The sequence below is a fragment of the Astatotilapia calliptera genome, chromosome 18, assembly GCF_900246225.1.
Source record: "Astatotilapia calliptera chromosome 18, fAstCal1.2, whole genome shotgun sequence".
NCBI classification, from domain to species: domain Eukaryota; kingdom Metazoa; phylum Chordata; class Actinopteri; order Cichliformes; family Cichlidae; genus Astatotilapia; species Astatotilapia calliptera.
This window is the reverse complement of record NC_039319.1, coordinates 14,494,221-14,514,156: the sequence shown is the minus strand read 5'-3', so window position 1 is coordinate 14,514,156 and position 19,936 is coordinate 14,494,221. Positions and strand designations below refer to the sequence as shown.

General features: G+C 41.2%; 4 protein-coding genes across 9 annotated transcripts; 2 read left to right on the top strand and 2 right to left on the bottom strand.

Annotated features, from left to right (window-relative positions):
* Window positions 1-1,607: 1,607 nt before the first annotated feature.
* LOC113011077 (outer dense fiber protein 2-like) lies at window positions 1,608-13,680 on the bottom strand. Of its 5 annotated transcripts, XM_026150456.1 has the most exons (18): window positions 12,520-12,926; window positions 12,247-12,418; window positions 12,026-12,149; window positions 11,764-11,895; window positions 11,597-11,671; window positions 10,739-10,810; window positions 10,545-10,661; window positions 10,262-10,447; window positions 10,066-10,175; window positions 9,838-9,973; window positions 9,580-9,690; window positions 8,712-8,816; window positions 8,239-8,397; window positions 7,727-7,827; window positions 7,455-7,617; window positions 7,053-7,178; window positions 6,937-6,954; window positions 1,608-1,707 (listed from the first exon to the last, which is right to left on the bottom strand). In XM_026150456.1, exons 1-18 carry the CDS (start codon window positions 12,530-12,532, stop codon window positions 1,618-1,620), a joined length of 2,010 nt encoding a protein of 669 aa, XP_026006241.1. In that variant the 5' UTR covers window positions 12,533-12,926; the 3' UTR covers window positions 1,608-1,617. The 5 variants fall into 5 exon arrangements, with proteins under 5 accessions (XP_026006241.1, XP_026006239.1, XP_026006240.1 ...); XM_026150454.1 differs by lacking the exons at window positions 1,608-1,707; window positions 12,520-12,926 and adding an exon at window positions 13,606-13,680 and having other exon boundaries at window positions 5,723-6,954; XM_026150455.1 differs by lacking the exons at window positions 1,608-1,707; window positions 12,520-12,926 and adding an exon at window positions 13,621-13,639 and having other exon boundaries at window positions 5,723-6,954.
* Window positions 1,617-3,575, top strand: LOC113011079 (protein CYR61-like). 2 transcript variants are annotated; one of them, XM_026150459.1, is made up of 5 exons: window positions 1,617-1,672; window positions 1,762-1,966; window positions 2,066-2,413; window positions 2,514-2,710; window positions 2,810-3,575. In XM_026150459.1, exons 1-5 carry the CDS (start codon window positions 1,631-1,633, stop codon window positions 3,110-3,112), a joined length of 1,095 nt encoding a protein of 364 aa, XP_026006244.1. In that variant the 5' UTR covers window positions 1,617-1,630; the 3' UTR covers window positions 3,113-3,575. The 2 variants fall into 2 exon arrangements, with proteins under 2 accessions (XP_026006244.1, XP_026006243.1); XM_026150458.1 differs by having other exon boundaries at window positions 2,792-3,575.
* Window positions 13,681-13,799: 119 nt separating the features above from the next.
* On the top strand, window positions 13,800-17,441 carry ift22 (intraflagellar transport 22 homolog (Chlamydomonas)). The gene is made up of 5 exons (XM_026148715.1): window positions 13,800-14,114; window positions 16,380-16,462; window positions 16,638-16,721; window positions 16,825-17,027; window positions 17,105-17,441. Exons 1-5 carry the CDS (start codon window positions 14,076-14,078, stop codon window positions 17,251-17,253), a joined length of 558 nt encoding a protein of 185 aa, XP_026004500.1. The 5' UTR covers window positions 13,800-14,075; the 3' UTR covers window positions 17,254-17,441.
* A 33-nt stretch (window positions 17,442-17,474) lies between these two features.
* On the bottom strand, window positions 17,475-19,177 carry LOC113009981 (ATP synthase subunit g, mitochondrial-like). The gene is made up of 3 exons (XM_026148717.1): window positions 19,070-19,177; window positions 18,633-18,793; window positions 17,475-17,673 (listed from the first exon to the last, which is right to left on the bottom strand). The coding sequence occupies exons 1-3, from the start codon at window positions 19,119-19,121 to the stop codon at window positions 17,575-17,577; spliced, it is 312 nt and encodes a 103-aa protein (XP_026004502.1). The 5' UTR covers window positions 19,122-19,177; the 3' UTR covers window positions 17,475-17,574.
* Window positions 19,178-19,936: the final 759 nt, after the last annotated feature.

The following is a 19,936-nucleotide window of genomic DNA, read 5'->3' as shown; positions in this document are numbered from 1 at the left end:
ATGACCATGGCTGAAGTCTTTACATGCAAAAATGAAGCTTATGAAAACACAGTTAAAAGTCCAAGATTCATGCCTTCCTTCATTTTTATCTAAAGCTGTCCAGTGGGCTGGACTGGAGTCTCCGTGAGGCCGATTTTGGCCCCTGGGCCTAGTGTTTGACACCCTGGCTTTCAAACTGTTGGGGTAACAGTGTTTTAGGATGTTAAGAAAGAGGAAAGATTCAATTTCTCACTTGTTTTATTTCACATTCATTTTCTGAACTGTGGGAAGAGGACATGCAATTTGCCCTCCACATCCGCCTCTGTTCTTCTTACCTAACATGTTTGTGCAGATTCTTGATATTATAATTTTGGAAGGAAATTTCCACACCAAGCCACAACAGTCAGCGATTTCCAGGCATCGGTAAACACACCAAGCTCCCGCTTGTTCGCTCTTCATCTGCCGGAGCTGGCGCTGACTCAGACCGGCCTTTGTAACCTTAGTTAGATAAGACGGCGGCTGTGCCAATCTGCTCTGCTCAGCCTCTTATTCTCACAGGTTATAATGAAAGGAAAGGTATTCTCTCCCTTATAAATGCCTTTGTTCTTTGATGTGGATGGAAGAAGATGCTTTTTACCCTGGCATCTATTTCAAAGAAACCTGCAATGCTCATCCTGAGAGGAATTTTGCTTCAGGCATTGCTTGGGTTTTCTTTTTATTCTTGTTTTTTTTTTTTTTGTCTAGCATCTTATTCTGACTGCTCTGATTTAGACTAAACAGAGGATTATCAAGTTTCAAACATTTCCAGGAGGCTCTCATCTCTCATTGTGAAATCTTGAAGTTAAACTCAATTCCATCCACACGCCCTTACAGGGTGACTGAAGGGAAATTTAACCTGTAACACTAGCAAGGCTGGAAAATACAAACATTATTCGCAGACAACGTGCAACAGTCTAAACAGAGCTTCAGCTCAGGGAGAAATTCAGTCAGTCATAGAAATATGTGGCTTTCCTTCAATATTTATGTCAGAACTTGCAGTGGCCCGGTGTCAAATCCCTTAAGGAGCCATGTTCACATGCATTTCAGCTGCCAGGTATACATACATATATGGTCCAGCACCAGCTGGTAAAGTCTTGGTTAGGCGCAAAAGAGCTCCTTCATAACAGTGATATAGACTGAATAGTGCAATCATTGTGTCACAAAACAGAATAAAATCAGTTCCCAGCACTGCAATCAAAGAATTATCCATGCCATTGTTTTGCATGTTATGTAAGCTTTTATTTCTGGAGAATCTTAATGGTCAAAAATATCTGCTTTCTTTGGAAATGAGAAAGCATTACACAGTAAAACCGGAGAGAAAGCCCTGGCAGAGTGGAAGCTGCACAGGGTGGTTCTTGGCACAGCGAGTGTGAGAGGAGGGAGGGAGAAACTTCTGCTTGGCTTATGGGAGGACGTGTGGAGAAGCATTCCTCTCATAGTTTCGGGACACCTCTTCAGTCTACGTCAGATCTGCTTGAAGTGGATAAAAGGGGATGGGGACTCTCAAAGAGGGAGAACAAACAGCCATCATCCCGCTGCCAGGTCTGCTGAGTGATATTAAGGAGGCTGGTTTTTCTTTTTCACTCAGGAGAGATTGCTTCAGCTGGAGAAGATGTGGAAGGTCTTTGTCGTCGAGATCTTCTGCTTTACGCTGGTGAGGAAAAGGTGTCTTATGCCTGCTGTTATATTCTGTGGGTGAAAGAAATGTTGATTACAAAGGTGGGATGTTTGGTCTAACCTCAGGTGTCAGCCTCGTGCCCGAAGGACTGCCAGTGTCCCCTTGAAGTCCCAACATGTGCAGACAGCGTCAGCCTCGTGCTGGACAGCTGTGGATGCTGTAAGGTTTGTGCCCGGCAGCTCTTTGAAGACTGCAGCAAGACACAGCCATGCGATGCTGCGAAGGGACTGGAGTGCAACTTCGGAGGGTCGGATAAGGGAGTCTGTCGAGGTACGCTGACTTCATTTCCCTTTTCTGATCTTTTTTGTTTTTCAACTGTCACCTTTTCCCTTTTCATCACATCAGCCTTTCCCTGCTTCTGTTTAACAGCCAAATTAAACGGGAGAACATGTGAGTACAACAGCAAGATTTATCAGAGTGGGGAAACCTTCCATCCTAACTGCAAACACCAGTGCACTTGCATCGACGGTGCAGTCGGATGTGTCTCCCTCTGCCCACGTGAATTCTCGCTGCCCTTGTTGGGCTGTGCCAAACTAAGACGGGTCAAGGTACCGGGAGGGTGCTGCGAACAACTAGTCTGCCCTGAGGAAACAGAGGCACAGAGCGCTATGATAAAAAAGCACAGAAGAAAGTTCAGCAAAGTCAAAACCACTGAAGACGACCTCTCCAAAAAGAACGAGTTCACCTCTGTGTGGGGAGAATCAAAGTCTCTGCCTGGTGAGCAGTCTTGATATTTATTGCATTTAAGTCTTGCTTGCTTTCATTATTTTAACCCACCTTTAACTTAAAAAATATCTGCTTAAAAACATCTGCACAGCTTTCAGGAGTTATTCAGTGGACCACATGTTTGCCAGAGGAGTCCAGTGCATGCCTCAAACCACAGCCTGGTCACCCTGCTCCAAATCCTGCGGCTCTGGTGTGTCCACGAGGCTGACCAACCGCAACAAACAGTGCAAACTGGTGAAAGAAACTCGGATCTGTGAAATCCGTCCCTGCAAACAGTTGACCTCGAAGGTACACCATATGCTGATGAACATATACAGTGATTATTTCATTAGAGGCTGAGAACCCATCCATGTTAAGACTAAAGCCTAGATACATTCTCTCTTGCAGAAAGGTCAAAAATGCAGTCACAGAGGAAAAGCAAGCCATCCAGTTCACCTGTCATACGCAGGTTGTCGTAGCCTGAAAAAGTTGCAGCGCAGGTACTGTGGATCCTGCTCAGACGGACAATGCTGCAGGCCACACAGGACCCGGACAATGCCTCTCCATTTTCGGTGCAAAAACGGAGAGACCTTCAGGAGGATGGTGATGACGATCGAATCGTGCAAGTGTAATCTCAACTGCTCCAACAACGCTAAAAAGACACCTGAGCTCTACAGCCCTCTCGATGACATCCACAAACTGAAAATTTAACCGAAAGACTTGATTTAAGCGCAAGAAGACTTCTGCTTCATATTATTGGAGCCTTGTGGTTTGCTTCTTTGTGAAGCTGCTTTTAAATGGTGAATGCTGCATTTTAAAAAATGTTTTTCCTGCTTATTCTTTGTACATACTTAATAATATTTAAGCCTCTAATGACAAAACATGTTAAATCGCAGTGTGGAAAGTTATGGCAGCTGCTAAATGTGTCGTCACGCGGTGGCTGTTTCTTTTGATTCACTGCACTCGTGTTATTTAAAGGGTTATGTTTCATACTTTTTTTTCATTTTAATGCAAAGTTAATGTTAAGCATGGAAAACTGTACTTTTGGTTTACTGTCCTGGTCTCTGTAATTGGTTGTCAATGCAAAACAGAAATATGATTGAAGCCTGGACACACAGACTGTTAATTTCATGGTTAGCAGATTATAATCTCCAATAAATTCAAGGAAAACCAATTCAGTTCCCCACTATCTTACTTAAGAGTTTGTCTTGAGAAAAACTGGAAATTCTCAGGGGGTCTTTGCTGCAACGATTTTCAGTCTCTTTAGCATCTGGCTGACCTACTTCTGAGAGGACCTACATGTCACTGAATAGTTTTGGGAATGTCTGTAATGTAAACTTCTCAGCAGTTTGCCTGGTGCTGCACAGATGCTGGGCACAAGTTGCAGATTTTTGCTTTCTGGCAGTGGTATAGGCTTACACCGATAATCTAAACCCTCCACTGCGATTTACGATACGCAGAATAGAAGGCAAATGTGACTGAAATAAGACTGTGAATTGCACGGCCGTGGCTGTTGTTGCTCTTGTGTCCTCTTCAGTATTTCTGTCAAAGGTGGGCTCTGCTGTGCCATCACTTGGCTCTGTCGCAATCAATCACTCTGTCTCTGCTGCTGATTAGAGAGATGCTGGTCCTGTCCAGCATTCACTAGATGCACCTGGTTAAGGTCTCATTGAAGACTGCTGTTTGTGATGCACACACTAAGATGTGTTCTGCTGATTCGGTTTTAGGGCTATGAGCAGATAATAAGGAGCAGTGATGATGTTTTTGAGGTGCTTGTGTATGCCTGGGGTTGTGCACACATCAGCCGTTTCTTTTGTTAAGCTACATTAGGGGAAAGGGTGTTGCTGCTCTGCTCTTTGTTTTGGGCAGGGAGTTATTTTCTTTTGAACTTTAATAATCTCTTGAACTCTATAAATCTCCCGTCTGTTTTTTTAAATTTTCTTTGATTTGCCAACCCCTATTTATCCATGCAGTTTGTCTCTTTTGTAATTCATAAATCTTGCGTTTGGCTGTCTGGTTGAATGGCACTTTCCACCACCCCTGAGCTGAGCTGGGACATAACTACTAACCCAACCAACAGGTTTACGCAGAGCTGCAAGGGTTTATGCGTCAGGGCTATCAAAGTTGTTGAGCCTAACAAGCACATAAGCACAGGGTGTGCCCATCTCAGCGCTGAAATGCCGAAAGTCAGATGTAAGCAGAAAGCAGCAGAAAAAAGCAAATTCCCAAAGTGATCGACAGAATTACGTAAACAGGCAAGACCACAAGAGCAAAGGAAAAAAACATAAGTACTGACGCACGCAGCCATGAAATCGTTCCATCCCCCGAAGGAGAGCACAATAGAGCTTTGTCTCTGAGAACTTGAGAGGAGGCCTGCTCACTCGAGGGAATACGTCCGATGCAGGAACACATCAGTCTTTCAGAGGTCTGGACTCACAGTAGTTTATTACCATAGATACAGCAGGGAAGCACAAGCAACAGTGAGAGAACAAAAGAAATAAACACAGTACATTTATGGCTCAGTTTTTCGGTAAATCTCAGTAAGTCACGCTGCAACTGATACCGGAGCTCTTGTGTTTGCCTCCAGGCCAGATTAATATAAGATTTTTATTAGACAAACCAACAACAGAGATAGAAGTGGGCAGTTACATTTGCAACCTAAAGGCATGGACTTCACAGCTAATGGCCACACATAATTATTCTCAGTCCAGCTGAGAATCCTAATATAAAACACAACCAGTGCACACCACACCTTTGCTATGTCCACTACCAACAAACAAACAAACGCCTGTTTCCAGCACCGGGAGGATGACAGGGAAATTAAAAGTAAAGACGCTGAATTTTGAATCAGCTTCACTAGTCAGAGCAGAAGATTTATTATGGGTGATGGGCAAAGTCACAGCTGGAAATATGGATTCATTCTATCGCAGGTAAACACAGCTGGGACAAAATGTGACCAAACAAAAAGTCATTTGCAATTAAAATTAGATTTTTTTTTTTTTTTGTGAATCCAAAAGTTTTGCTTTCTGCTGAACTGACGGTGGGAATGACGGCGTGGAAGCTTCCACAGTTATCAGCGTTATAAGATCAAGCCCGTGGAGAAGATGGAGCAGAAATCTGTTTCTAAATGTATAAACTGCTTATTGCGTATTGATAGCAAGAATGTTATATTTGAATTGGGATTTATATTATTCTGGCAGCCTTTAGGGGCTAATTTATAATTTTGCCAATTATCAGATATCGCAACCCTGTCAGAATGTAAATGGTAAATGGCCTGTATTTATATAGCGCTTTACTAGTCCCTAAGGACCCCAAAGCGCTTTACATATCCAGTCATCCACCCATTCACACACACATTCACACACTGAATGTGCAAGTTTAAGTGAAGAGGGCATAGTGTTACACGAGGGTGGCATTTATTTCAGGTACTACACACAGTGTGCTACGTCTTTAATATGGCAGAGTGTAGATAGCCATTACTGGCAGCTGGGAAACCCTTCCACCAGTGATGCACTGTGCTGTGCACCACATTTGCATGTTTTCAGTTCACTCTGAATTCATTCAATTCATAAATTCACATTTTAATCACACATGTATCTGACTTACAATCAAACATTATTTGAGTGGAGTGCCTGCTGCTTTACTTGCACATGTAATTTATCATCGCACACGTGCACTGTTTGAATGCATTATAAAGACACAAAGGTTACTGAAAAGGATGTAAGCACCAATAAAATGTTTTGTTTTCAAGCACCACTTGCATTGGCCAACAACTGCTGTCATAATTTCGTTGGTGTTCAGTTGCAGGCTGTGGAAAAAAGTTGTTCAGCTGTAGCCACTTGCATAAGACAGATCAAGTACATACTGCATTGTGCCTAAAATAACCTGATTGCTAGTCCTTCTAGCAATTTCGTGTTACCCTGCTGGAAAGTCCTTTTGTTTTGTTTTTTATAAATGAATCTATTAAAATTTATAAAATAATAGAAATTGAAAAGAGGTTTCCTGCAGTCCAGTGTAGTCTTTGCTATCTTACATTCACACTTCAAATGTGTAATATTTATGCAACAGTACTATTAGGTGTTACTCAACTCAGAGTTTGGCCAATCTTATGTAACAGTTATGCAACAAGCTCCTTGTCATACGGACAGAATAGCACCAAAATATCATAGTTCAAGATGTACAAACATCTGAAAACATTACTGTATTTTAAAAAAACAGCAGCAGATTACTTGATTCCTGGAAATGCAGTTCAAAAATCTGAATGTAAAAGTAGAAACTGATCAAACCAATTAAAAATCAGGGTTTAGTTACCCCCATGTTGCCCTTTTAAACAGACCCAATAAATATCAGAGTGCAAAACAAATCAGGATTTAAAATGCAAACCTCCATCATTTCAGAAAATAAGATGTTGATGTTTGCAGTCCTTCATCAAACATGGCCTTATAAGAGTTTTTGAGGAAATCGACATAATTCTGAATGCTTCGCTTGTGGCTCTCTGATTGGTCCAGGCTAAGCTGCAGGTCCTTCAGACGTACCTCATACTGCTTCTCTGCCTGCAGATTGAGAGACACACAGACAGATAATACAGCTCAGCGCTGCCTTCCAAGAAATGTTCCATCTAACGTGAGTGCGTCTTCTCTATGGCCCTTACGTTGAGCTTGCTCTGGCGAAGAAGCCTCAGCTCGCTTTCCCTTCTGCTCTTCTCGGCTCCCAGCTCCAGGATTTTGGTTTGAAGAGCCTCTTCCCTGGAAACAGCCTCTTCTTTCACCTTAGTGACCTACACGGGGTGAAAATGTGAAATATCATTATGTGATGCGCCATTTTCTGCACGATAAATCTCTCTTTGACACCAAACTGGAGTAACACAAGTTGTTTTATACAGATACATGCATATCTAGCTTTGCCTGTTTACTATGTAGCTCCAGCTGGATTACTTACGGCATGGCTTCAAACAAATCTCGACTGAACTGTTAGGTTGTAATGTCTTACTTGATGATCTGAGTGAAGAACAGGTGCTGAACTGTTGGTCAGCACTCCAACAGCTAACCTGTACCTGTTGTCTGACGTCTGCTAAAGCTGCCTCCAGCTGTCGGCTGACGGCCTGACACTCTGATGAGCGCTGATCCAGCTGCCGGTTGCTGTAGCTGAGAGCTTCCTCCTGAGCTGCGAGCCTCCGTACCAGCTCCAGGTTCTCTTGCTGCAGTTTGTCTGTCTCTCTACACACACACACACACACGCACACGCGCGCACACACACACACACATAGAGTAAGCATCAATTTCTATACCGATAATATGAGCAGGTTTTTGATATTTGAGGTCTTACTTTTGGATAGAAATCAGTTTTTCTTGTAATTGTAAGTTGGCCTCATGAATGGACTCCCTCATCTCTGCAGATGATCTCAGCAGTTTGCTTTGACTCTCCATCTGCGTGTGCAAAACATAAAATTCAGAGTTGCCTCCACGGGCTACAAGTAAATCGTGCAGAAAACATTTAATCACACCACGTGCACAAATGCTACTTTAAAACAACAACTACCTCCACGATCTGCTGAACATTTATCAGCCTCAAATCGAGCAGATTCGAGATAAAAACTCAGTATTTCTGACGGAAACACGTGGTCGTCTGGTTCTACCAGAGATCACACTGGGGAGCACAAAAGACTCGCTAGTGGGCTCAACCTAAACATTGCACAGCAATCACAAACATCGAAACTCACAGCAATATTAGAAACCACAATGCACCAGCGGTCACCTGAGGCTATACTGCCACCCAGTGGTCAAAAAATAGGAAAATGACTGCATTTTACATTGACCACAGCAGCTGGCTTTGCACACCTTAACCTGCAGTTGCCTAATGGACTCTGACTTTTCTGAGCACTTCCTCTCCAAGCGCTGCAGGTTTTCCTGGCACTCAAAGAGACTCTGCTCAGCTGCATTCAGTAACTCGGGGTAAGCGTTCAGTTCCTCCACGCGCCCCTGCAGCTCCTGCCTCACCTGGGCTCCAGAGGAGGAACGGCAAAAAAAAAAAAAAAAAAAAAGAGTTGGGTTTCGGGAAATGAAACATAGTAATATGCTTTAAAACTCAGCACACCTCTCCAAGAGATGCTCACGGATGTACATGATTCATTCAGCTGTGGTTATGCAGTTGAAAAAAGAAAACTAAGTGCACAATGACTGTCCATTAAACAGCAGGTGAAACAGAGCTGGACAGACTTGTAATGGGCTGTTAGAATGAGTTTTTAGCTTAACAGAAACTGTGCATGTAACGTAAATAAAATAAGGCAAATTAAAGAGAAGGGCGGTGGTACCTTCTCAACTTCTGCCTCTTTTCCATCTCGTGTCTTCTCTGTTTCTCTTAAAAGACTTGTATATTTTATCTTTGAATCATGGAGCTCAGCTTGAAGTTGTGCAACCTGGAGGTGAAAAAAATACAGAACATTAACATGAAACCTGCTGTGGCCTTCCCTGTCATTAAAAACTAGTGTCATTCATTCAGTGGCTTCTACAGACCACATTCTGTATCTGTAAATAATAGGTTTCTTGTAATCCTGTTTGGAAACTACTTTATCCTAACTGTGTCAGGAAAAAAATGACCTTCAAACATGATAGAAAGATAGAAAAATACTAATAAAAAAACAAGAACTGAAAGGTTAATATTTGAAATTAATAGATGAGAAGTAAAAGGTTTGAAAGATTTAAGAACATAAAACACTCTTTGTTGTGTGTCAGTGTTTATTCAGAAATGATCTTTAAGAGGATCAAATATGATGAAAGAGTGCCTTTTTTTTCAACATTGCACATTTTTTGATGTTTGTTGACTCCAGAGTAAAGTAGTGGGTCTATAAAAATAACAGTCATTTACAAACATGATTAAAAGTTTCCCTGCAGAGAACAAGGGATGGTCTAGGTCTGGTTTGTCACTGCTGGAAAAAAAAATACTTTGATACGTTTGATTTTTGAGGCTCTGCCTGCACAAAAAAAGGAAGAGGGCAGCAAACCAGATCCTCAATTCCTTGCTGTGAATTCACTGGACAGTCACCTGTACTAATCTTGCGTGCATCGGACATCTCACAGGCACAGCGCTGCGGAGCTGACCCACTGTCACTGGGTGATGTCTGGAATATTTCAGGGCTGCAGCACACGAGAAAGTAAAAGGTTTTAAATCAAAACACAAACCTGATAATGGCACTGTTCAGCTTGGTGCTTCTTCTCCTGTGAGACGATCTTCTCCTCTATGAGGGCAGACTCGCACTCAGCGAGCTGCTGCTCCAGCTGAGCTACAGATTCCTGGGATAGCAGAGAAATCCAAACAGTTTTAGTAAAATAAGGTCCTCCTAACTCCTAAATATGGAAACCGGACTTCTTGCAACATGTCTGTGCTTTTTGCCTTTCACAGTAATGACTCTCACATACAAGCTGTTCAGTAACTTGTACCTTGAGTGTTGCATTATTTATGCCGAGTTCTCCGTTGTCTGAGCTGAGTTTTTCGAGCCTTTGCATCAGAGTTTCATTTGCTGCAGTTAGCTCGTCCTTCTCCTTCTGCACTCTCATTGTCAAGTCTGCAATTTGGCTTTAATGGAAACAGACACTTACAGTTAATGCATCATCTGAATATAGATGTACTCAGAAATGACAAATGGCTGGGAAGGAGAACCAACCAACCTTTTCAATAAGTCTATATGAGCAACGAGTTTGTCTTTCTCATCTGTCGTCTGCTCCTTCTGTCCTCTCCTTGAGTCTCTCTCTGAATGGGCTTTGGCCAGCTGAGCATCCTGTTTGCCAAACAAGACAAACAAAGATCAAACGGGATCCTCAACTGCTTCTGAAGCCAAAATAATGAACCAATTTGACCTCGTACCTTTTCCCTCAGCTGTGCGTAGCATTTCTCAATAGCAGCTTCAAATCTCTCCGCTCTCAGTTTCTGAGCTCGGGTGGCTTTCTTCAGAGATTCTTTGTCCTGTGCTGCCTTCGCAGACAGAGAGGTGATAGACCCCTTCAGATCATCAATCTCCAGCTTCTGCTCGGTTATGAGTCTCTCCAGAGCCTGCAAAGACCATGAACCCACAAGTGTGCAGTTTTAATTTATACATTAATAAAGCAGTTTAGTCTACAGCGCAGCCAGCTGATAAAGGTGTCTGTACCCGTAATTGTACAGTAAGGCGATTGTTTTCAGCTTCCTTGTTGCGTAGCTGTCCCTGTAGGTGAGCACGTGTTGCCTCTGCTGACTTGGTCATGTGAACTGCACTCTTTACGTTCTCCTGTTGAAGCCAGCGTAAACATATAATTTCATGGGCAATGACTTAATTCATCCGCAAATGATCTCTGCTGTACTTACCTGCTCTTTTCTCCACAGATCTATCAGCTCCCTGACCTTCTGTTCACTCTCACTCAAATCTTTCTTTAAATTCTGCGAGAAAAAACATGGAAACCAATGCATATTATCACATCACCATATCTTCACTTTAGGTGCATTAAAATCGCTTTTGTAAAGTTAACACCTTTAGAGTATGTCCTGTGACATCAGAACCAATGTGGCTGTGCTCTCACTAGTTTAATCACCAAAGGCTGCCCCTTTGCCCCAGCCCCTTCCTCCAGCTCATCTGGGGGAACACCAAGGCATTCTCAGGCTGAGAGATATAATCTCCAGCGTGTCAAGGGTCCACCCTAGGGCCTTCTCCTGGTAGGACATGCCTGAAACACCTCACTGAGGAGGCATCCAGATGCCCAAACCACTTCAACTGGCTCCTTTTGATATTAAGGAGTAGTGGCTCTACTCTGAACACCTCCCAAATGCCCAAGCTCTTCACCCTATTTATAAAGGAGAGCCCAACCATGCTTGGAGAAAGCCCATTTCGGCTATTTTTATCTGTGATCTCTTTCTTTCAGTCACTTCCTAGAGCTGAGTCACACTCAAAGGTAATAAAACAGTTGAGCTGATACTGAAAACTATATTTCTACTTCTGTTCCCCAGAAAAATTTAATCAGTGAGGGAATCTATAAAGAATTTGATCACAGGCCGAGACAATGGAATTTGAATAAATGAAATATTATTAATAATCCATCTATCTAACCGCTATAACTTATCCTTTATCACTTTGTTTCACTGACTAAATCTTCACAAGCTAATCACAAAGCTTAGTTCCCTTAAACTTCCTTCTTTTGTGCCAATGCATAGGTGTAATAAAACACTCACCTCATTTTCACTCTCAGCCTGCATGATCTTCTTCAGCAGCGTGTCAATCTGCTGGTCTGCATCAATTCGATTTGCCTTTGCGGAATTATTTAAAGCAAGGACATAAATAAACACATTTTCAGACTAAATACAGTTGACTTATACGGTGTAGTAGCAGTTTAACAAACCTCTGCCTCTTGGAGCTGTTTCAGTTTCTGTCGCACTGACTTATTAATTCGTCTAAAGTCCTCTAGCTTTTCCAGCAGAAGCCCACGCTGTCTTGCAATTTGGCGTTTATCTTTGGCAGACTGTCTTGAATCCTTAATTGACATTAAAAAAAAAGAAAATTAGAGAAAATGCAGGACAGCAGTTGCAAAAACATATGTTTAATGTAGGAAACCCTTTGGCTTTACACAAAGCTAGCTTTATCCAAAATTGCTGCAGACCTACAGCATACTCATCGTCGATGGCGTCTTTAAACGACACTAGCTGGATTGCTGCAGAATTGGCAGCTGCTTCTGCATCCATTAGCATTTTCAGGAAAGGATTATTTTTATTGCCAAAATCTCTGAGACTAAAATAAAAAGGAAAGCAAGAAAACACTTTGAATCAGTAAAGTTGTGGTAGCTGGCAAGTGCATATTCAAATGCATCATCCTTGTAGGACCTCACCAGCTGATCTCACACTCTGGGGTTCCTGTATGGAGACTGCTGCGTGCCCTGGTTCTACCAACAGGCTCATGACTGCTGTCTAGGTCGCCACGACTCAGAGTGAAATCCTCCCTGGTACCGCTGAAACCAAGGGGGGGACTTCGAAGGTCATCCTCTGGAGACATGCCTCTTACTGTCAACAGATGTGCATATAATATGCTCAAATGATATGTGCAAATATACTATGCGCAAAAACTGGCTATGCATGGGAAATACAGAGTTACACAGGCAAACCTCCAAGTGGCATCCCTGGGTGAAACCGAGGAAAGCGCGTAGTCCTTCATATGACTACTGGACTGTGGAGTCACAATATCATGTGTGACAATTTCTTTAGCATCTATGATCTGGGGCAATACCTTCTCAGGAGGAAATTTACCATGGTGGACAAAATAAAATAAAATAATACAACTTTACTTTACTATAACGTTACTATAGTTAATAATATTAAAATAATAATAATCAGAAGAAATGTATTTTAGACATTTTGTTGTAATACTTCTCAGTAATAGTTAGGTAATAGAACCACAACCTTTTATTTCTTCATAAAATTCTCGTAAGGTTCAGTTTATCGGGTTTTTTTTTAGAATGAAAAGAAGCGATATGCTGTAATTCAGGGGTGTCAAACTCAAATACACAGTGGGCCAAAATTCAAAACTGGAACAAAGTCGCGGGCTAACATTAATATTTATTGAAAAAAAAAAAAAATCTTCCTCCAGATTTAAGAATGAATCTCTTCTTATGGACTCAAATAATTTTTGCTGGAAAACTGAATATGGAACAAGCAAAGCTTAATACTAAACAATATATATATTAGCTGTATAATACCAGTAGGCCAGCTCTAATAGTAATTTGGTATGGCTTCGCGGGCCAAATGTAATTAGGCTGCGGGCCAAATTTGGCCCGCGGGCCAGAGTTTGACACCTGTGCTGTAATTGATCATTTTAATTCATAAAAAAGCCTAACAATGTAACCCATTGGTTACAAACAAACTGGATGATAAACCGCTGTTTTGAGGGTATTTTCTGGGTTATTTAGAACACTGGTCAAAGGCGACCCTTCAACATAAGAGATAGTTACAGACAGCTAACACAAGAGGAAGGTTAAAAGTCCTGCTTGGACATGAGAAAGCCAATCGCCAAGGAAGCTACTTCTTAGCAACAGACAAGGTTAAGTGGCTGTTAAGCTTTAAGGAACTCTAAGCGTAGCAAGCACTTTAGTAATTATACCAAGTAAATCGCCATTCAAGTCTAGCGTGTTTAATAACGCCCAAACCAAGTAACCACTTACAAAAGCATGCCTGAAAATTTAAACAACACTTACTCCTTCGCCTTGTACCTCTTGTAAATAACGCTCCTCCACTCTGGGGAGTCGCCTCTTGGAAAGTCTCACTCGATTGGTTAGATGTGAGGCAGCGTAACGACGTCAACTGACTATCTTTTTGTTGATTCGTTCCCTAAGGGTTGAATGGGCGGGGCCAAATTTGATTAGACCCGTAAACAGCCAATGAACAAGAGAAAGCAGAGAGCCTGGTTGAAACCATAGAAACGGAAAAGAAGTTTACTGTCGCGATTGCTAGTGCGCCATCCTCGGGAAGCATCGAAGATCATTTAAAGAGATATATATTATTAAGTAAAGGTAAAAATATAGTATGACGTGGTTTAGATATGTACGCAGCTAAGTTTGGCTGATTTACATTTACCTTGCTGTTGCGATACTGCTTCGCTATCCCGGAATTTTGTAAAGATAAGTTAGCTGAAAAGCTAATGCTAACCAGCGTCAGTTGAGTGGAAATGTTCAAAGCTAAAATACTCTTTGTTGGTCCCAATGAGGTGAGTAAATTCTCATTTGACTGTACACCGGTTGCTATTTTACCTTTCAGATTCCAGCAGGTAGCGAAAAGCGTCAACAGTGAAATTTGCCTTGGCTAATATTACCAGAGAAAGCACTGGACTTAAGTATTCATACCCTTCACCGTTACATTTACGCTCCGAGTTTATTTGTCACTGCTCAACAAAGTAATGTATAAATTCAGTCGTAACGAAGGGAAAAGGAGTGATAAGTACTATGCAAAAGTCTCGAGCCACCCCTCATGTTTTTGTTTATATTTTGATAGGTAAATGGGTGCAGAGATTTATCGAAAAATGTGCAAACATAGATTGAAACACAGTATATTAAATTAAAAACTGAGTTTGTAACATTATAACAAGTTTGGAAGTCGATATTTGGTACGATCAACTTTCAACGAAAGTCGGAACTCTTTGAGACACGCTTTCGTGTAATTTCTTTAAGTACCCTCAGGAATATTTCTCTACGGTTTTTGAAGGACATTCAAAACCATCCTTTAGATGGTGGCCGACTTTTTTCTGTTCTGTTGAGAACTGGGCTCTGGGGAGCCCAATAAATGGCTGGTTGTGTTCATAATGCGTGCTTTTCAGTTGTACTATTTGTGTGTGCATTTGCTGCATGGGCAATATGTTTGGGACTTCCAATAGTGTTAACATACTACACAGGTCATGAACAAGATTTTTTTTTTAATTTCCTTGTAAGTGGGCTAAAGCAGTTAATTAAAAGTAGTCTAACATAAATATAAGTGCTGTAATTTGATTATTTTAATAAACCATGTAACTTGGATGGATTCGATGCTGGCGTGACCACAGTGCATCCATCCATCCATCCATTCTCTTCCACTTACCCTTATCAAGGTCACGGAGGGGTCTGGAACCTATCCCAACTGCTACAGGGCCGGGTACACCCTGCCAGTCTGTAACAGGGGTTCAACCAGAACCATGGGACCAAAATTATATGTTTGTAACAGGCTACTAATAACAAAGTGCCTAGAGATACAATTTAAGACAGGTTTGTTGCTGAGTTGTCTGTTCTGTGTAGACACAACACTGGTTTATCCCTTGAGTTAAAAGGTGAAAAGGCAGACAAAACTTTGAAAGAGCTTCAGAAAGCCTGGAGAACTATTGCTCGAGACCAGTTTTAAAAAATTCTGGCTCCTTGGAAGAACGACAAAAAGTAGCTCAAGACTTTTGCACAATATTAAAAAATAAATAAATATCAAAACTTACTGTACTTGTTTATATTAATTGAGGGGTGTGTATTGGTTTTAATGTGCTCATACATACAAGAATGCTTATTTTGTGCCACCAAGGAAATGATGGAGGTTGGTACTGGACGAGGAAGTCAGGAGTAGGGTGAGGGTGATGGAAGACATGCACGAGGACAGGTTGAGTTTAGAGACTAAGTTGGTGAGGCAAGGATGATATGTTTTGGACATGCACAGAGGATGCTAATAATGAAGCTACAAGGCATGAGAAAATAAGGAAGACCACTGAAGAGGTTCATGGATGTGGTGAAGGAGGACACAAAAAGGGCTGAGGTGGCTGATGCGGCAACCCCTAAAGGGAGCAGGTGAAAGGAGAAGAAGGGACATATTCCACTTTTTACTTTTTTATGTAATACTGGTAGTTAACTTTAAAGTTAATATTTACTTAAAAACATGAGAGTGCAAACCTCCACAAGGCAGTTCACTCATGAATAACTTGAGCTTGCAGCTCATTCTCTTTCTCTTGACTGTACTTATTTTAAAGATATAATGCATTTTTGGGTCAAGGTGAAAGAAAGGCAGATATGAAATGTGACATGATATTTGGATGCAAACTAGTGTGCATCCAAAGTGTGATATTGTGGTCAGAGGTCAAACGTGACATTTCAGATCTTTGTATGGTACATTCTATATGTTGAAAATGCACAGAATACTTACAAGAATCACTGTTTCTAAGTTCTAACACTTTTTTGTCAATTTTCAACCAGTAAATCATTAAGTTGACCCCAAAGACCTGTTGGATACAAGTCAAATTTTAATAGCTTGTAAACATGGCCCCACTCTACACCCCTACAAAGTTTTACCAGAATTCATTCAAAACTTTTCAAACTATCGTGCTTACAGACAGAAAGAATGTCATGCATGCAAATGCTACCAAAAACACGACTTCCTTGCCGGAGGTAACAATTCCCGTCTGTCAGGCTGGGTAATGTGCTACTATTTTGCCATCGTACTTAAAGCCATCTGCTTTTCTGTTTTTCAGAGTGGGAAAACCGTTCTTGCAAATTTTCTCTCAGACACAACAGAAAATGTGGGCGGTGAATACAGACCTACTCAAGGAGTCAGGTACAAATCCTATGTGAGCTTTACTGCTTTCAACATTAAGCCACTCCGAGTGTCACTTTAGTGTAAAAATCAGTCATCGCAATGACAAGATTGAACCAATATCATAGCCTTCCTTGACAGATATCAGTCTTTGTGTGTAAAAATACAAAGTGCAGCTACTTTCTGTTGTTTCAAGGATACTGGAATTTGAATCACAGCCTGAGGGCAGCAGTGACAAGTCGTGTGAGGTTGAACTTTGGGACTGTTCAGGGGATTTCAAGTAAGTGGAGGCATAGATGTTATCCTTACCTTTATGTGACAATTAAGAGAAGTGTTGTTACTTACGATGTAATATGATGGTAGTAAAATGTATTTTCATACAGATTTGAGTCATGCTGGCCTGCAATCATGAAGGACTCCAGCGGTGTGGTGATCATTTTTAACCCTGATGTTCCAAGTCACCTCAAAGAAATAGAGACGTGGCATTCGATGTTCATCTCCTCTCAAGATCTGCAGGACAGCCAGTGTCTGCTCATAGCTCACCACAAGCCTGGCAGTGGAGTGGAAGACAGACGGCTGCCTTTAGGTAACTTGTGCTGCAGTCCTCTGAGAGTCATGAGAATCAGTATCTCTGGGCTAATGCAGTCACATTTTCTTGTGCAGCGTCACATCTAAGCAGACTGCTGCTCATTCACTCCAACCTAGAAGAAGAGCCAGAGGATGTAAGGCAAGCTTTCTGCAGATACCTGGGAAACGTCGTGAACGCGATGTCGGAGAGTCGAGAGCGAGAGGAGATGTCCATCATTACGTAGCAGTAGCATCTATAAAATATGCGGCCTGAATTAAGATGTGTTTTGTTGCCATCTGCAGTACTACCACATTTTCACTCTAAATTATACATGTATGCAAACTTTAATATTCTCTACAATAGGTGTAGAACATATTCAGCGTTGGTTTCTTGCATTTTGTAAATCTTTTATGAATAAAATATGACCCAGTTCTCTCTTGAAATTAATACTCGAGACACAAAATCTACTCCTGTATACAAACATCTGTTTATTTGGAAGAATTTGGTGCAGGCTGTTGAGAATGTAATGACTGGAAAAGCAAGAGGAGGAAGAAAAGTTCATTTTTCAGACATCATATCCAACAATGCCTCCTTTGCCAATGCACTCTCCGATGTAGAACCACATCAGCACCTCAGTGGTCACCAGTCCATTCCTTATGGCATCCTGCAAGGAAACAACAAGTTGTCACTCAAGAAAACTCCTTAAATGTTTCTAGAATAACACACTCAGTAACAGTCCCTGCACGAGGCCTGATAATGTAACACAAAGAGGGTTTTGTAAGTAATTGTTGACATTTTATTCAGCTGGTGTTACTGCACTTGTGATGGTGTGTTTACCTATTTTTACTTTAACACGTTCTGTAAAGGTTTGTGTTTGTGAGAGACCCACAATGTTTACGTTGAGACAGTGAAACAGACTTTGTAAAGGATAAAGGATAGTAATAACTATCACATGTGCTTTAATAAAGATGTTAGTCAGTTAGTGTTTTAAGTTTTCCAACTCAAAAGCACAATATCCACTGAGTGACCAATGTATCAAGGGTCAATGTTGGGCCATGAAATTTAAAAAAAAAAAAAAAAAAGTCCCACCTCACCATCACAGATTTGCATGAAAAGGGCAAAGTTAATGGGGATTTCAGGTCCCTACAGTGAGATATTACATTTTATTTTAAAAGAATAATAGATGAAGGTAGGGTTTTTAAAAACCTAATATATTGTTTTTCCCAATTACATAAACTACTTAAATTGCCCTCAAATGTTACGGCAATATCTCGTGCCATGGCTATATGAATATGGACTCTCACAAGTGTAGCTAAAGTTAGCATAGAAGGATGCTTAAAGTCACTAAAATAGGTGCGAGGTGTTTGATGAACTCATCTGGAATGACCCTCAAGCAAAATTCACAACCTACTGGTAAATATTCAAAATAGGTACTTTCTGGTGCCCAATATAAAATCGAATCACTCAGGGCCCTGAACTCCCACAGCAACATGGAAGCACACATCTGTCAAACTATTTGTTCATTACAAATTACAGGCTGGCCATTCCTTCAAGGTCTACTTTCTGTGCAGCCAAGTTAATCTAAAAGGTCAACAGAGGTTAATCGACTCAGTTCAAACTTACTTTCACTGTAGTTTGTCCCAGGCGTCCTGTCTGATAGCTCCTGATCAGACCTTTTACAGCTTCTATGGCTTTGGGGATCTCAGCTGGGCTCGGTGGGACCAGCTCCACTCGGGCGTAGTGCCAGAAGGTCGCTAACCGGGGTTTGGAGTATGTAAGAGCGGCTGAAAGTCACACACAGACCACGTCAGCCAAGGAGCAGTAAAGCCAGCAAAGCCAAACGCAACACGGTTATTTCGCCTCTCATGAAACACTTTATAAAGTACAAATACAAATTCACAAACTTATAAAGATTTGCTGCAGGGTTTGATGTTTTGACGCCAGAGGTCACAGTGCAACTGCTACAAACTGTAAGCAACGCGACATTGCCCCTGCTACACGATTCATGGTAAGTACCTCACTTTTTGTTCTAGTATAAAAAGAAGCGTGAGAAGACTTACCGCCGACTAATGCGGGAACTTTATTCACAACTTTCTTAACTGCCTGCGCCATGATGAGGACTTCCCAGGAGGTCACCAGAAGAAGAAAGCAATCTTCCGGGTCGTCGATTTTCAAAATAAAATGAGATGTGCACGTTGGCAAGTTAGTTAAATATTTGTGGAAGCTTGTTTCAGCCACTAACAAAAATATATATATTTTGCCATCCATACGTGAAAAATTTCGGTTAATATCTGAAAAAAAAAAACTTGACTTAATAACGCAAAAATATATCTTATTTTCTCAGAAGTTGGAAAAAGAAAGAAAAAACGGCCCCTATAAATCAAAATTTGGGGTAAATTTTGGGGAGCTCAGATTTTGAAGTGACTCAGTAACAACTCTAAGTTTCCAGTCGGTAACCTGAGGATTTGACTTCAATTCAGCTTAGTTTCAGGTTTTCCAGGGTGAGTTTCCTTGTTTGAAGTTAGTTTTTACTTATATTTTTAGTTTAAGCAGCCTGCCATTTTTATTAGTTCCAGGGAGCATGTTTCTTGGGTTTTTTCCCTTTTAATTGTCAGGCTATTGTTTGGAGCACATTATGAGGGGAAATATTTAGGAAAGTCCAAACAGGTATTACAATACAAGCACAAGACTTTGTGAGGGCAGTTGACCTCAGAAACTCTCCTAATTGGCAAGGTCGTCAGGTTGTGCTGCTGATTTTTTTTATTTTTTTTAACCAAACTGACAAAGCATAAAATCATGGACAGTTCCTCTATGTTTGGTTTGATTTAGTTTTGTAATTCACCAAATTCTTATTCAATTCTTATTGTCTTAAAAAACTGCTAAAAGCCTTTTACGCTTGCATTTGGTTAACTCTTTTTTTATACTCT

Coding starts and splice junctions, on each gene's coding strand:
- ift22 (XM_026148715.1), top strand. CDS start 14,076: ATGTTCAAAGCTAAAATACTCTTTGTTGGTCCCAATGAG. Junction 16,463..16,637: donor AGACCTACTCAAGGAGTCAG/GTACAAATCCTA, acceptor TGTTGTTTCAAG/GATACTGGAATTTGAATCAC. Junction 17,028..17,104: donor AGACAGACGGCTGCCTTTAG/GTAACTTGTGCT, acceptor TTTCTTGTGCAG/CGTCACATCTAAGCAGACTG.
- LOC113011077 (XM_026150453.1), bottom strand. Junction 12,150..12,246: donor CCAGAGTGTGAGATCAGCTG/GTGAGGTCCTAC, acceptor TTTTTATTTTAG/TCTCAGAGATTTTGGCAATA. Junction 6,955..7,052: donor TTCGCCAGAGCAAGCTCAAC/GTAAGGGCCATA, acceptor CTCAATCTGCAG/GCAGAGAAGCAGTATGAGGT.
- LOC113011079 (XM_026150458.1), top strand. CDS start 1,631: ATGTGGAAGGTCTTTGTCGTCGAGATCTTCTGCTTTACGCTG. Junction 1,673..1,761: donor AGATCTTCTGCTTTACGCTG/GTGAGGAAAAGG, acceptor GTCTAACCTCAG/GTGTCAGCCTCGTGCCCGAA. Junction 2,414..2,513: donor AGAATCAAAGTCTCTGCCTG/GTGAGCAGTCTT, acceptor ACATCTGCACAG/CTTTCAGGAGTTATTCAGTG.
- LOC113009981 (XM_026148717.1), bottom strand. CDS start 19,121: ATGGCGCAGGCAGTTAAGAAAGTTGTGAATAAAGTTCCCGCATTAGTC. Junction 18,794..19,069: donor AGTTCCCGCATTAGTCGGCG/GTAAGTCTTCTC, acceptor TGTGACTTTCAG/CCGCTCTTACATACTCCAAA. Junction 17,674..18,632: donor TGGGACAAACTACAGTGAAA/GTAAGTTTGAAC, acceptor GTTTCCTTGCAG/GATGCCATAAGGAATGGACT.